Below are 12,500 nucleotides of genomic sequence, written 5' to 3' on the forward strand. Positions count from 1 at the left end.
GAAAATTTTCAGTTATACATGGCTTATTCCCCGGCTAAAATTGAACAGGCTGTGCTCTGCTTTCTTCTTTCAGCTCTCCAACTGCAAACAAGTATCCTTTTCAAAGTCTAATTAGTGTCACATTTTTCACACATCTTTTTTGTCAGGGATTTTGCTCTTTTAAATGGCCTGTTGGAATGGAAAAATCTGCTAATTCCTAGGAGGGTCACACCTGATGCAATGTTTTGTTTCCAGCAAGTGGCCAACATGATGATCAGGATGAAGAGAGAATTCACAGGAAGCCAGAATTCAATATTTCCCGTTTTTGATAATCTCTTGTTGCTTGATCGAAATGTGGATTTGTTAACGCCTCTTGCCACTCAGCTTACATATGAAGGACTCATTGATGAGATTTATGGCATTCAGAACAGTAAGTAGTGATACCTGTTTTCACTAATAGGTAATATAATAAAAATATCCTTGACTAGGCATGGTGGTTCATGCCTTCTAATCCTAGCACTCTTGAGAGGCTCAAGTGGGAGGACTGTTTGAGCTCAGGAGTTTGAGACCAGCCTGAACAAGAGCAAGACCCACATCTGTACTAAAAATAGGAAAAATAGTTGGACATTGTGGTGCGTGCCTATAGTCCCAGCTACTTGGGAAGTTGAGGCAAGAGGATAGCTTGAGCCTAGGAATCTGAGGTTGCTGTGAGCTAGGCTTGATGCCAGGGCGCTCTAGCCTGAGTGACAGAGTAGAACTCTGTCTCAAAAAAAAAAAAAAAAATTCTTTATTTTACACTTGTACCACTTTTATTTTACATACTTTAAGCATTATTTGAATTTTTTTCTTTTTTGAGACAGAATCTCACTTTGTCACCCTTGGTAGAGTCCCATGCATCATAGCTCACAGCAACCTCAAACTCTTGGGCTCAAGTGATCCTCTTGCCTCAGCCTCTCAAGTAGCTGGGAAAACAGGCATCCGCCAAAATGCCTGGCTAGTTTTAGAGACAGGGTCTCACTCTTGCTCAGTCTGGTCTCAAATTCCTGAGGTCAAGCAATACACCTGCCTCAGCCACCCAGAATGCTAGGATAACAGGTGTGAGCCACCTCACCTGGCCTCCATTATTTGAAATTAAAGAAGGCTGAGGTGGAAGGATCACTTGAGCCCAAGAGTTGAGCTTTTTTTGTGAGGATCTCACTGTCACCTCAGGCTGGAATACAGTGGTATGATCATAACTCACTATAGCCTTGAACTCCTGGGTTCAAGTCATTCTCCCACCTCAGCCTCCCAAGTAGCTAGGAGTAGGTGTGGGATTTTTTTATGGTTATAAAAGCATCTCTATACATAAGAATTTTTCATCAGATTATTTTCTTTCCTTACATTCCTTGATGGAGGAATTTGAGGGTTAAAAGGTGTTAACATCGGCCGGTGCCTGTGGCTCAAAGGAGTAGGGCACTGGCCCCATATGCTGGAGGTGGCAGGTTCAAACCCAGCACCAGCCAAAAACTGCAAAAAAAAAAAAAAAAGTGTTAACATCATAAGGCACTTGGTATATGTGGCCAAATAGCTTTACCAGAGAGTCACATCAGCTTACATGCCATCAGTAGTTCACCAGAGCATGTGTGTTTTAGGGAAACAGAGACTAAATTGGTTTGGCAGGAGCAGAGATGGAAGAATTAGATTAAGGCTACTTTGTAGAGGAACTGTATACCAAGCTAAGGAATTTGGAAGCTTACACTAGATCAGGGTAAACACCTTTTCTGTACAGACACAGATGGTAAATATGTTAGGCTTTTGCTGGGTTTATATAGTGCAGATTATACAGTGGAGTCTTCTTATCTCTGCCATTGGAATGTGAATAGAAGCCATGGACAATGTGAAAAAGAAATGAGTGTGGCTGTCTACCAATAAAATTTTATTTACAAAAACAAGAAGTGGACAGAATTTGGCCCTCAGGCTATAGTTTCTGATCCTTGTTCTAGAGTGGCTTTCAGACTACTTTAGACTGCAACCCACAGTAAGAAATGTATTTAATATCCTGACTTAGTGTATATACACATACATGTATATACATGTGAAACTGAAACAAAAGTTTTATTCAAAAACATCCAAAACACTACCATCTCTTCCTTCATATGATGTCACAGATCATATGAGGTGACAAAGGTGTCACAGATGGTAATTTCACATAACCTGAATAATGATGGAAGAGAATAAACACCTGTGTGCAATTATTGGAAGAAGCAATCAAGTGCCCAGGCAGAAAAGAGAATTTCCAACTCAGGAAAGAATGTAAGATGGCAAACAGGAGATACCTCTGAGCTACTTTGACATATGACACAGACACCTTTACCATCTGTGTCTGTACAGAAAAGGTGTTTACCCTGATCTAGTGTAAGCTTCCAAATTCCTTAGCTTGGTATACAGTTCCTCTACAAAGTAGCCTTAATCTAATTCTTCCATCTCTGCTCCTGCCAAATATGCTCATGTATTTTTTATTCTATGCAGTTTTTGTTACTGTTGTTACATTGTTTTGCTTTGCTTTTAAGTTGCTACTTGCAACCTACTGGCTTGGTTTCATGATCCACTAGAGGGACATGACCTACAGTTTGAAAAACACCAGAAGATAATGAGAATATCCTTGTAACTTCTTTGGGTAGAAAAGTGACCTTAGCCCTGACTAAATTTAGAAATTGGCTATTGATGCAAGTGGTTTATGTAGGTGCCCCAAAGAAAGTTAGAACCATAATATCAATATTAAAGAGTCACCACTTCCTATGCTGTGGTCATGAACAGCAAGAAGCTCAGAGGTATCTCCTGTTTGCCATCTTACATTCTTTCCTGAGTTGGAAATTCTCTTTTCTGCCTGAGCACTTGATTGCTTCTTCCAATAATTGCACACAGGTGTTTATTCTCTTCCATCATTATTCAGGTTATGTGAAATTACCTCCGGAGAAATTTGCACCTAAGAAACAGGGTGATGGTGGTAAGGACCTCCCCACCGAAGCAAAGAAGCTTCAGCTGAATTCTGCAGAGGAGCTCTATGCTGAGATCCGAGATAAGAACTTCAATGCAGTGGGCTCCGTGCTTAGCAAGAAAGCAAAGATCATCTCTGCAGCATTTGAGGTGAGGCAAGTTTTGGTGCAGTCCTAGCATGACAAAAGTGTTGTATAGGCTGAGTGAGGAGGCTTATGCCTCTATTCCTAGCACTCTGGGAGGCCAAGGCAGGTGGATTGCCTGAGCTCAGGAGTTTGAGACCAGCCTGAGCAAGAGTGAGATCCCATCTTTACTAAAAATAGACAAAATCAGCCGGGCTTTGTGTCAAGTTCCTGTAGTCCCAGCTACTCGGGAGAATGAGCCAAGAGGATCTCTTGAACCCAAGAGTTTGAGGTTTCTGTGAGCTATGATGACTCCTCGGCAATCTACTTAGAAAGACACAGTGAGAAGAGTCTCTAAAAACAATAAACAAAAAAATAAAAAATTAGGTGTAATGATGCACACCTATTGTCCCAGCTACTATGGAGGCTGAGGCAGGAGGATTGCTTCAGCATAGGAGTTTGAGGTTATGGTAAGCTATGATGACATCACTGCAACTCTAGCCAGGGCAACAGAATGAAACAGTGTTTCAAAAAAGAAAAAAAGGATATAAAATTTTTCTCCTTTTTCTGTGGAAGAGAGGGAGTTAGTATGGGGCACAAGTGTTTACAATAACAAACTTTCATCATAAACATTTGCTTTATCTTCTTTTAAATTGTTTTCTACCTCACTTATGAGGAAGCCAGCTACACAATAAATAAAAGAATCTCTATAATAGAACTTGTATGCCTGGGCGGCGCCTGTGGCTCAGTGAGTAGGGCGCCAGCCCCATATGCCGAGGGTGGTGGGTTCAAACCCAGCCCCGGCCAAACAGCAACAAAAAAAATAGCTGGGCGTTGTGGCGGGCGCCTGTAGTCCCAGCTTCTCGGGAGGCTGAGGCAGGAGAATCGCATAAGCCCAAGAGTTAGAGGTTGCTGTGAGCTGTGACGCCACGGCACTCTACCTGAGGGTGGTACAGTGAGACTCTGTCTCTACAAAAAAAAAAAAAAAAAAAAAAGAACTTGTATGCCTAATGAAAATTCCCAAGTTCAACCAACATGTCTATGGCAGGGGCTCCCTGCATGTCTGGTGAGTGATAATGAGATTGAAATCCCTAGCCAGCCCAGAGCTTTTAGATTGCTGGTTTCATTATCACCTGCCTGCTGCCTCTTTCCCATTCACTGGTTTATTCTGGGTTAAGCTCCTTCTGAAACATGGGAATTCAGTAAGGCGATAAACTCAGAATATTTAGACTTTGGAAACATAAATTGGAAAAGTTTTAGAAGGTTAATTTTTCACTGAACATATGGTTCCAGATTTTGTCTTCCTTAGGAATTATATTCATTAATTGATTTTCATATTTCTAAGTTACTTTTGGCATAAATTATTAAATTTTACCAAAATATATTCTCATCACTAAACTAGGTTCATTGTACTCAAGACAGGTTCAGCAGCAAGAATGGATTTTTTTCTGTTACACAGGAAACTCTAGTGTTTATGTTCCCTTCTGAGCATAATTTTTTGTCTTAGTATTTTATTCAGCAATTTGTATGACTTAACCTAATACTGTCTGCCACTAATACATTCACAAAATACTGACACAGTGTGAGCTGCTACGTGAGAAGAGCAGCTCTGAGGCATTTGCTCTCTGCAGAGGGTGCACACTCAGGAAACAGTTACCTTTAGTAATATACTTACTTTTTTTTTTTTTTGAGACAGAGCCTCAAGCTGTCACCCTGCGTATAGTGCCGTAGCATCACAGCTCACAGCAACCTCCAATTCCTGGGCTCAAGTGATTCTCCTGCCTCCAACTCCCAAGTAGCTGGGACTACAGGCACCTGCCACAACACTCAGCTATTTTTTGGTTGCAGCCGTTGTTGTTTGGCGGGCCCGGGCTGGATTCGAACCCAACAGCTCAAGTGTATGTGGCTGGCGCCTTAGCCGCTTGAGCCATAGGCGCCAAGCCAGTAATATGCTTACTTTTTCTGTTTTTCTACAGAATGTTGGAACTCAGTTTGTTGTGATTTATTTATATTCCATTCTTTCCTTCTCGTTAATACATCAGACATACTCTGGAATACAAAGCAGAACGCCTAAGAATAAAGTATCTTTCCTGCTGATGTCCCCTCTCTTGTCCCTTCAGGAGCGGCACAATGCGAAAACAGTTGGGGAGATCAAACAGTTTGTTTCCCAGTTGCCGCACATGCAGGCAGCCAGGGGCTCCCTGGCAAACCACACCTCGATTGCAGAGTTAATCAAAGATGTCACTAGTGAGTATCCTTTGGAATGATTTTTTTCCACATGGGGTGAATGATTTTTTTCCACATGGGACATACAATCTCCAACACCACTGTGTCATCAGCACTGTTATGCCTCCTTGGGAGAATCAGGTCTGTTTTAATGTCAGGTATTATTCTCGATGTTAAGTAAATATACTCACCTTAACAGTTAAAAATGTTCCATTTGTGGTTAACTCAGTTTTTTCCATTATTAGTCATATGACAAAATATTTGGAATAAGGATAAGAGGAAAAAAGTTTATCATTGTAACATGAAGTAATTTTTTTAGTGCAGTTTTTTTTTTCTTTTTTGAAGGATTACTTAATTGGAGCAAGTGACATTTCTGTTTTGTTGTTTGTTTTTCCCTTGAAAACTTTCTGTAGAATTGGTACAGAGAACGTATGTTGAATATTTTGAAAGAGCTCAGAAGATGTCTATTAAACCAAACACAAGTTCCTTCATCGTTAACACACAGTGCTGTAAAAGCTGAGTAGGAAATTATTTGGTGCCCTACTTTATGAAGTATACTTCAAACTGTAAATAAAACATAGTATTAGAAAAATCAGTCCTTTTTTTTATATTTATGGAAGTGGAAATCAATTGAAAGTAGGTTGTTATCTGATGATGAAAGTAAGGTGTTCGTAGGAAATTAGCTTTCAGTGATACTGAGGCTCATTCTGCAAAATTCTGGGGTCTGTATTTAAATCCTAAGGATATAAATGAGTGCAGTATTTGACTAAATGTAATGTAGGAGGACAGAATTCTAGGATTTTCCATGTTTTGTAGAAAATTCTCTTCAGGTGGTGATTTGAACAGTTACTTGCTTGCTTTTTTTTTGCTTGTCTTGTTTTGTTTTTTTTTCTTTTTCATTTTAATTTTTCCTTTTTTTAGCTGAAACTTTGTCCAGAATTTTTTTTGCATGTCTTACTTCTTAATCATGCTCTGTGGATAAAAGCACACCAAATAAATTTAATTTCTAAGTTGCAAATTTGTCCATTACATTTTAGCTTCTGAAGACTTCTTTGACAAATTAACAGTGGAACAGGAGTTTATGTCTGGAATAGACACTGATAAGGTATGTGGGTAAAAATAACTCTTTCTAACAAAGAGTTTAAAGTTTATCAAACATAAGATGATAGCCAAGAAACAATTGCTTTGATTCCCATGCCTTCCCTAATTATTTTTGAGAGCATATACAAAATGTGAAAATACAGATTTTATCAAGTAACAGATACTTTACTTATGCAAGACATTTTCTGTAGCACATGGTGAGATCCATCATCTGACATCAAAGATCTTGAAGGACTGTAAGAGATAAGATACTCACTTTTTTTGAGAAAATTTCTTACATAATTCCTCTGTAAGTAAGTTTTATTCACTCACAAAAATTCCTAACTTACAAAAACAATCTTGTTACTTTCTGTTTGATAAATTGCCATTATTATTGAAATAGACTAGGTTAGCCCCAGAAGCCCCAAACATTTTGCAGCCTCTCAGAAAGTTCTCCATAGAGACAGATGTGTCAAGACGGGCATTTGGACTGGCCAGTTGTGTCCCCACTCCCCTGTGCTCCGGTGATACAGCCTGGTTGCTGGGGTATTTATGTGGCATCCAGGGCTGGGGATGCTATTTCAGGGAAGAGTTTTTTCTCATGTCATCTTTATTTGACTTTAAAAAAATAATAGTAAACATCAAATTATTTTAAGTCCCCAAACCATATACTTAGTGTATGCATATACAACTTTATTTCTAGGTCAACAATTACATTGAGGATTGTATTGCCCAAAAGCACCCATTGATCAAGGTGTTAAGACTAGTTTGCCTCCAGTCTGTGTGCAATAGTGGACTCAAACAAAAAGTGTTGGATTATTATAAAAGAGAAATTCTCCAGGTCAGTATATTTTTTAATTATTAATTTACTGAAGGGGAAAGCATCCTTAAAAGAAAATACTTAAGCTGCCAATTTAGTGTATTGCTACCACTGTCTTTTTAATTTTTTCATACCTAGAGGATCTGGTGTTGATACCACTGTTTATGCTATTTTTGTAGTAATAATAGTAGCTGATACTTACTGAGCATTTACTGTGTGCCAGGGCCTGATAGAAGAACTTTGTGTATATTCATTTGTTTAGTCTTCATAAAAGCCCTGTGATACCATTATTGTCCCCATTCTATGGATGAAGAACATGAGACAGACTAGTTAGGTAACTCACCCAAGGTCACCCAGCTGGTATGTGGCAGAGTGAGCACTAAAACCCAGGCAACTTGGATCTAACTCCCGTGGTTTTTTTGTTTTTTGAGACAGTTTCATTTCATTACCCTTGGTGGAGTGCTATGGTGTCACAGCTCACAGCAACCTCAATTCTTGGGCTCACATGATTCTCTTGCCTCAGCCTCACAATTAGCTGGGGCTATAGGCACCTATCACAACACCTCGCTATTTTTAGAGATGGGGTTTCCCTCTTGCTCAGGCTGGTCTCAAACTCCTGAGCTCAAGCTATCCACCCAGCATGGCCTCTCAGAGTGCTAGGATTACAGGCGTGAGCCACCGTGCCTAGCCTTTAACTCCCATGTTCTTAACTAGGCAATTATGCACTGAGGGAATAGAACTTTCTGCAAATTTCTGGTAATGGTTCCTTGGCAGGCTTGTTTTATTTAAGCCTATGTTGCTTCATAATAAGGAAAAACCTACCTTTATTTTAAAAATTCTTTCCTATGTTTGAAAATGTAATAGTAAATGCTGTTACTAGTCAAGTACACTATTATTATTATTATTTTTTTTTTTTTTTTGTAGAGACAGAGTCTCACTTTATGGCCCTCGGTAGAGTGCCGTGGTCTCACACAGCTCACAGCAACCTCCAACTCCTGGGCTTAAGCGATTCTCTTGCCTCAGCCTCCCGAGTAGCTGGACTACAGGCGCCTGCCACAACGCCCAGCTAGTTTTTGGTTGCAGTTTGGCCGGGGCTGGGTCCGTCACCCTCGGTATATGGGGCCGGCGCCTTACCGACTGAGCCACAGGTGCCACTTATTTTTTTATTTTTTATTTTTTTGAGAGAGTCTCACTTTGTTGCCCTCAGTACAATGCTGTGACATCACAGCTCACAGCAACCTCTAGCTCTTGGGCTTAGGTGATTCTCTTGCCTCAGCCTCCCAAGTAGCTGGGACCACAGGTGCCTGCCACGACACCTGGCTATTTTTTGTTGCAGTTTGGCCGGGGCCAGGCTCGAACCCACCACCCTCGGTTATGGGGTCGGAGCCCTACTCACTGAGCCACAGGCGCTGCCCACTAGTCAAGTACATTATTGTTAAAATTAAGTGCTCACTAATTTTTTGTTTTCAGCTTTTTTTAAGTTATGCATTCTCATCATATAAGATTCAAAAATGCTGAGTGGAGTGGCACACTCCTATAGCCCCAGCTACTTGAGAGGCTGAGGTGGGGAATCACTGGAGCCTGGAGTTTGAGACCAGCCTGGGCAATATAGTGAGACCCTGTCTTAAAAAAAAAAAAAAAGATTCAAATAATGCAGAAGTATATGGAGCAAAATGTGAATATCCCCTGGGCCCTGCTTGTCCCTGTTTCCCTCTCCAGATGTGACTGGTGTCTGCAGTTTGGTTTGCTTCCTTTGAGACTCCCTTTCATGTATGTATATACAGAGAATATTTATGTACAGAGATTTTGGAGCAAGACTGACTAGATCCAGGTTTCAGCTCTGCTCTTTACTGTGTGACCTTGGGCACATTATTTAAATTCCTCTGTGAAATGGAGGACATAATAATACCTACCTCGGGTTATAGTGAGGATGACGGAGTGTGTCTTTGGAGTGCTTAGGACCAGAGCAGTGCCCAGCTCGGAGAAAATATTACATAAGTGTTGCCTGTTATTCCTTAGTATTTCTTTTCTTTCTTTCTTTTTTTGTATGTGTGTGTGTGTGGTTTTTGGCCAGGGCTGGGCTTGAAGCCGCCACCTCTGGCATATGGGACCAGCGCACTACCCCTTTGAGCCATAGGTGCCGCCCCAGTATTTCTTTTTTTAACAGAAATAAAATCCTCCTATACAGGGCGACGCCTTTGGCTCAGTGAGTAGGGCACCGGCCCCATATACTGACAGTGGTGGGTTTGAACCCGGCCCCGGCCAAACTGCAACAAAAAAATAGCCAGGCGTTATGGTGAGTGCCTGTAGTCCCAGTTACTCTGGAGGCTGAGGCAAGAGAATCGCATAAGCCCAAGAGCTGGAGGTTGCTATGAGCTGTAACGCCACAGCACTCTACTGAGGGTGACAAAGTGAGACTCTGTTTCTAAAAAAGTAAAAAAAAATAAATAAACAATCCTCCTATACATAGTATTCTATTACTGTGTTTTGTCCTTACGAATATATCCAGAAGGTCTTTTTGAAGTATAGTTACACCTTATTCTTTTTTTAGAGCTAATTATATCCCATATATAAATTTACTGTCACTTATTTGATGCACACTTAGGTTAGAACCATAAATTCTGACTTAAAAATAAAAATTTTAAATCCCTCTTTGAAACAAAGAGCTGGATTAATAGTAATGAGCAAGCAATTTAAGGACAAATTTCATCCCTCTCCCTTCCCCCATTGACTGTCATTGCTGGACTTGGGTAACACACCTTGGAGAACCAAAAGAATTTTTTAGAAGTGCCCTTTTTTAAAATCACAGAAACCCTTTTCCAGATTTCATCTGACATCAAGACCAAATGACTTACTTTGCAGACATACGGCTATGAACACATATTGACCTTGAACAACCTAGAGAAGGCTGGCCTGCTGAAATCACAGACAGGAGGCAGAAACAATTACCCAACAATTCGGAAAACATTACGTCTCTGGATGGATGATGTTAATGAACAGGTAAGACACTTCAGCTGGGTTAAGTTACTGGTTAAATAGTTCATTGAGACAATATATTCTGAAGAGCAAGAAGAGGGTTATTCCAGAATCCCAGTTTACGGCTAGGCTGGTGGCTCACGCCTATAATCCTAGCACTCAAGGAGGATGAGGCAGGTGGATTGCCTGGACTCATGAGTTCAAGACCAACCTGAGCAAGAGCAAAACCACGTCTCTAAAAAAAAAAAAATAGCTGGGCATTGTGGTGGGCACGTGTAGTCCCAGCTACTCGGGAGGCTGAGGCAAAAGGATCACTTGAGCCCAAGAGTTTGAGATTGCTGTGAGCTATGATGCCACAGTACACTACCAAGGGCAACAAAGTGGCAACAAAGTGGGACTCTGTCTCCAAAACAAACAAACAAACAGAATCTCATCTTAGAACATGGAAGGAAGAGCTTTGTGGGGAAGACATCTGATGAAGCAAGGGATGGGGTCCTCTGGTCACAGACATGGCTAACTTGTCTCTGAGAGGAACCTAGGCAGTGTAAACCTTGGTCTCACACCACTGCCCACTCTCCATTTCCCTCTTGTTGCCCATTGAGAAAATCCAAACAGAGGCCATGTGAGCTTGGCACTATGGAGCCTACAGGTCTGCTTTTGGACGGAGAGCATCATACATGAGAATGGAGAATATCCAAAGGAGCCAATGGAAATGTCCAGCACTGTGTAAACAGTTGAGCCATTTGAAAGCAAGGCACACGGTGCCAAGTGAGTTTCCTTTCACAGTCAACCCCAGTTTCCCTGTAGAGGTGACAGCTGTAACCAGTGTCTTACCTATTCTTTTTTTTTTATTATTTCAAAATACTAAAAGGGTACAAATGTTTTAGGTTATGCAGATCATTTTTGTTATGTTCGAGTCCCAGCTATGGGTGTGTCCATCACCCAAATAGTGTTCATAATACCTATTAGGCTGTTTTTTCTCTTCCCTTTTGGTTGATTTCCACCGAGTTTCACTTGCTTCTGTGCACATGTGTGCCCATCAGTTAGTTCCAATTTAATAGTGAGTACTTGTGGTGTTTGTTTTTCCCTTCTTGAGATACTTTATTTAGGAGAATGATCTTTGGTTCCATCCAGATTGTTGCAAAAGGTATTAATACATCTTTTGTTATGGCAGAGTAGTACTCCATGGTATACATTTACCACATTTTAGAAATCCACTTACGAATTGTTGGGCACTTGGGTTGATTCCACATCTTTGCAATTGTGAATTGTGCTGCAATAAACGTTTAAGTGCAGGTGTATTTTTTTTTTTTTTTTTGTAGAGACAGAGTCTCACTTTACTGCCCTCGGTACAGTGCCGTGGCATCACACAGCTCACAGCAACCTCCAGCTTTTGGGCTTACGTGATTTCCCTGCCTCAGCCTCCCGAGCAGCTGGGACTACAGGCGCCCGCCACAATGCCCGGCTATTTTTTTATTGCAGTTCGGCTGGGGCTGGGTTTGAACCCGCCACCCTCGGCATATGGGGCCAGCGCCCTACTCACTGAGCCACAGGCGCCGCCCAGTGCAGGTGTATTTTTGATGAAAAGGCTTCTTTTCCTTTGGGTAAATAACCAAAGTAGGATTGCTGGATTAAATTTTTTTTTTTTTTTTTTTTTTAGAGACAGTCTCACTTTGTTGCCCTCGATAGAGTGCTGTAGTGTCACAGCTCACAGCAACTTTCAGCTCTTGGGCTTAGGCGATTCTTTTGCCTCAGCCTCCCAAGTAGCTGGGACTATAGGTGCCCATCACAACACCCGGCTATTTTTTTGTTGCAGTTTGGCCGGGGCTGGGTTTGAACCCGCCACCCTCGGCATATGGGGCCGGCACCCTACTCACTGAGCCACAGGCGCTGCCCAGTTCAGGTGTATTTTTGATGAAAAGGCTTCTTTTCCTTTGGGTAAATAACCAAAGTAGGATTGCTGGATTAAATTTTTTTTTTTAGAGACAGAGTCTCACTTTGTTGCCCTCGGTAGAGTGCTGTGCTGTCACAGCTCACAGCAACCTTCAGTTCTTGGGCTTAGGCGATTCTTTTGCCTCAGCCTCCCAAGTAGCTGGGACTACAGGTGCCCATCACAACGCCCAGCTATTTTGTAGTCGTTGCAGTTTGGCCAGGGCCCGGTTCGAACCCGCCACCCTCTGTATATGGGGCCGGTGCCCTACTCACTGAGCTATAGGCACTGCCCTGCTGGATTAGTTGTTAAGTCTACTTTTAGTTCTCTGAGAAATCTCCCTACTGTTTTCATGAAGTTTGTATTAATTTATAGTCCCACCAACAGTGTA

At 41.4% G+C, this 12,500-nt stretch overlaps 1 protein-coding gene across 3 annotated transcripts in view; it reads left to right on the forward strand.

Moving 5' to 3' along the window:
- VPS33A (VPS33A core subunit of CORVET and HOPS complexes) overlaps nt 1-12,500 on the forward strand; it is a 30,177-nt gene that overhangs the window by 6,051 nt on the left and 11,626 nt on the right. For all 3 annotated transcript variants that reach the window (XM_053586985.1, XM_053586986.1, XM_053586987.1), the window contains 6 exons: nt 235-409; nt 2,912-3,105; nt 5,198-5,324; nt 6,341-6,408; nt 7,087-7,224; nt 10,066-10,203. In XM_053586985.1, coding sequence (XP_053442960.1) covers nt 235-409; nt 2,912-3,105; nt 5,198-5,324; nt 6,341-6,408; nt 7,087-7,224; nt 10,066-10,203 — 840 coding nt within the window. The remainder of the gene's footprint in view (nt 1-234; nt 410-2,911; nt 3,106-5,197; nt 5,325-6,340; nt 6,409-7,086; nt 7,225-10,065; nt 10,204-12,500) is intronic.

Source organism: Nycticebus coucang, chromosome 4 (assembly GCF_027406575.1).
Source record: "Nycticebus coucang isolate mNycCou1 chromosome 4, mNycCou1.pri, whole genome shotgun sequence".
Taxonomy (NCBI): Eukaryota; Metazoa; Chordata; class Mammalia; order Primates; family Lorisidae; genus Nycticebus; species Nycticebus coucang.